Source organism: Puccinia triticina, chromosome 8A (genome assembly GCF_026914185.1).
Source record: "Puccinia triticina chromosome 8A, complete sequence".
In the NCBI taxonomy this organism is placed as follows: Eukaryota; Fungi; Basidiomycota; class Pucciniomycetes; order Pucciniales; family Pucciniaceae; genus Puccinia; species Puccinia triticina.
In genome coordinates, this window is record NC_070565.1 from 3,285,969 (window position 1) to 3,289,224 (window position 3,256).

Consider the following 3,256-nt stretch of genomic DNA (forward strand, 5'->3'; position numbering starts at 1 on the left):
AAAATCCAAATTATCGATGCAGAGGAACGGGGGGATTGGGTTGTTTATTCTGTTGGTTATTGTCTTTGAAATTTTTGACACAGCTACTTGTCCAAGGGTTTTCAATGCCGAAAGGGCAGTTCGTCGAGAGGAAGTCAGACCAACTTTTTGTAGGTACTTGTTGACCCGTCCAGCAACTCCGCATGGCAAGAATGTCAAGCTGTTTGAAATTTGCAGTCTGTTGTGCCTGCGATTGGCTATATGAGCAACCATTGCACAAATTGTTTTGCCGGTCTGTTTTGATGATTAAATAGCACTTTTCAGTTGCTCAAAAACATCAAACAACATGAATGACAATGAAGAAAGAGCTCTGACAGTAATTACTTGTTGCTGATAATATCTATGAGCATCAGGTCCATCCCCAAAGAGATCAGGCTTGTGTTCGTCGGTGTCAGAATTGTCAAGCGGGGCATCATCATCCTCACGGACTTCTGATTGGCTAGTTGGGGGAGGAGTCAGGTTGATTCGCATTTTGTTGGTGACAAGTTTGAACAGGAAGGGCATGTCATCTTCCACTAGCTTCTTATTGCGCAGGGTTTTTGTGTTGGAGTTATAAAAGTCTGCCTGGATTCTTTCAGAGCTATAGAATCCACCCTTTGGAAAGTAACCGGTTGGAGGGGTCTCATTTTGGACAATGATGGAGGCCTGAAATGACACAGGTAAGCCACAGATAAATTAGTATACAATTAAAGTTCAAAATTGAGAAGAATCAACTCACTTCATTGAGAATGAAGTCATTCCATGCAGTTATTCTCTCGTAAATCTTCTGAATATTGTCCCAAATGGTTTTCACAAGTTGAATAGTGGAGGGAATTCCAACAGGTGTGGCCCAATATTGGCGTTCAACAGCAGCTGCCATGTCTGGGCTCTCAAGGAAAGCTGTGAGGAATGATTTTGGGGTAAAATCCATGGCCGCTATTAAGTCACAAACAAGCTGAATCTTATCCTTTTGTTCTTTTGGGCGAGGTGGTGGTGTCCAGTTTAGCGTGATCTTCGAAGGCATTATGCTAGTCACTTTCTGAGCTCAGTCGGGGTAAAGTTGACTATTTTTCGTGACAATTTGAGTGAGTTTTTTCTGGCCAAGGATATGGGCGCACAAGCCAAACGGTCAGCAAACAAAAATGGTAAAGCCACACGCAACTCCTCCACTCCATTGCACAAAGAAGGAGCGGAAGGTCCCACGGCAAAAACACCGGCTTCCACTCGGCCACAAGTTACAACGCCGTGGCGGGGAGGCAATGTCGCCCCGGCCGCGCACCACATGCGTAGAACTTTTGGGGTTGGGTAGGGGATGTGATGAGATGGACTTACCGGGCGGGAACCAGATCCCGATGAATTGAGCAAGTTCTGTCGGACCAAGATCAATTGCTGTTGCCAATGAAGTGAGCGGGTCCCGTTGAGCAAACCAGATCCCGATGAATAGAGCAAGTTCCGTTCCGTCTGGTCGAGATTAGCCGTTGTTGCCGATGGAGCGGGTTCCGCCGGACCGGGATTGATCCCTTGATTCTTGGTATGTAGACCTTGCCTACAGGACTGTAGCTTACTGATCAAGGGTGATCGGAAAAAAAGAGGAAAAGGTACGGGAAAATCAATTTAAGATTTAATTACAGATCATCACTACCAAGATGGATGAATTTGCAATGTTGTATATTGATCAATATAGCGTATATTGATCAATTTATATTGATTGATTTTTTTTATTATTCCTCTTGATACATTTGTCTGTTTTCCATGTCTCCTTGATACTATTCTGTAATCTCTCTCCTTCTGCCTGTGTTAGCTTCAAGCCACAGGAATCTTTTTTTTTTTTTTGCCTGATAACATTCATAAATTTCTACATACACCATTCAATCCTTCCTGAAAAAAAGACGTTGCAAGTTTTAGGATTAATCCAGGGTAGCTGAGGGGTCTCAAATTTTTTTTCTTTTTTTTTTACTTCAACAATTGATATTATCAGAAGTATCCAAATCTACTTTTTTTCAAAAAAGGAAAAACATTGACCCCTGCAGAACTCTCTCATGATACCATCCTGCACACATTTTTAATTTGGTTGGTTGAACTTCCTGAAGATATATCATATCATACTTGAAGTGCTATATGCATAGAAGGCCTTTTTGAAATTAGTTTACCATGGTTTAGCATATTTTTGTCAGGTTCTTTTTTTTATCTACTTTTGTTATCAACCACAGATTAATGAGGAATATTTCCACATAAAATTTCATCAGAAAATTTTTCTGCATATAAAACCCAGAAATATTTTAAAATATAATTTATCTGGGTTCACATCCATTATGCAGCAGCAACAATGTGATCAGTTGCCAAATCTAAGTTTATTAAAGACAGACAATCACAAAAACAAAGATCAAGGGTTTCCCCTACAAAATAATAACAAGAAAAAAAAGAAAGTCAAACAACAACACCAGAACCAATACCCATCCTCTTCTAGAGAGGTTGCAAGTATTGGGCAGATAACCCCCAGTGCGCCGCATTTAAGGCAATTGCAAAGGGGGTTCATCGAGAATTAACCCTCAAACTGCGCAAGTGCAACAGTGGAGGGGTTGAGGACAAGCTGCCAGCTGGAAGTGCAGTGGCAGAGAACGTCCTGGGGTTAGAAAAATCCAAACCCCAGGTTTATATACCCCAACCAACTCACCCACCTTGAGTTTTTGGGTATGTATGTCTACAAGAACTGTGCGGGCAGTCGCGAGGCAGCAGCGTGGCGGTGGCGTCGCCCTCCATGCTGTATGTTGTGTGTACCATGGAGGGATGAGTACTGGCTGTACCAGTCACTATGCTCCAACGCAGCGGGTAGCCCCTACTACAAAGGTTTGCCACAATGGTTGCTACATGCCGCGCCACCCACTCTGCTTGCCTCGCGCATTTCATTTGCAACACAGCGGGGCAGAGTGGGGGCGCTCAGCCGGCGCACCAGCAGTGCAGGCGCCACATTGGCGCCACTGGGGCTCATGAGGACACACAGTCATCGCGACGCCCCCTGTCATGAACCGGGGCGCCACCGGTCGAGGTGACGCCCTCATGGGCACCATGGGATTGCCATTGAACTAGGCGCCCCAGGGACGCCCCCATCTGGCACCCCTACGCGGCGTAGTACGCCGCCTCGGCAGGGGGGGCGCCCCACGGGTCCATCATGGCGTCGCCGAGGCTGGCCGCCGGCAGGACGGGGGGCGCCTTGGGGTGAGTATGGCCCCGGGGTCGC

The 3,256-nt window shown here is 45.7% G+C and overlaps 2 protein-coding genes across 2 annotated transcripts; both read right to left on the bottom strand.

The window, feature by feature from the left end:
• Positions 1–285: 285 nt before the first annotated feature.
• Positions 286–949, bottom strand: PtA15_8A302 (uncharacterized protein; the record flags this gene model as incomplete). The annotated part of the gene is made up of 2 exons (XM_053171718.1): positions 286–684; positions 758–949. 2 exons carry the CDS (start codon positions 947–949, stop codon positions 286–288), a joined length of 591 nt encoding a protein of 196 aa, XP_053022953.1.
• Positions 950–2,719: 1,770 nt separating this feature from the next.
• On the bottom strand, positions 2,720–3,007 carry PtA15_8A303 (uncharacterized protein; the record flags this gene model as incomplete). The annotated part of the gene is made up of 2 exons (XM_053171719.1): positions 2,720–2,779; positions 2,903–3,007. The coding sequence occupies 2 exons, from the start codon at positions 3,005–3,007 to the stop codon at positions 2,720–2,722; spliced, it is 165 nt and encodes a 54-aa protein (XP_053022954.1).
• Positions 3,008–3,256: the final 249 nt, after the last annotated feature.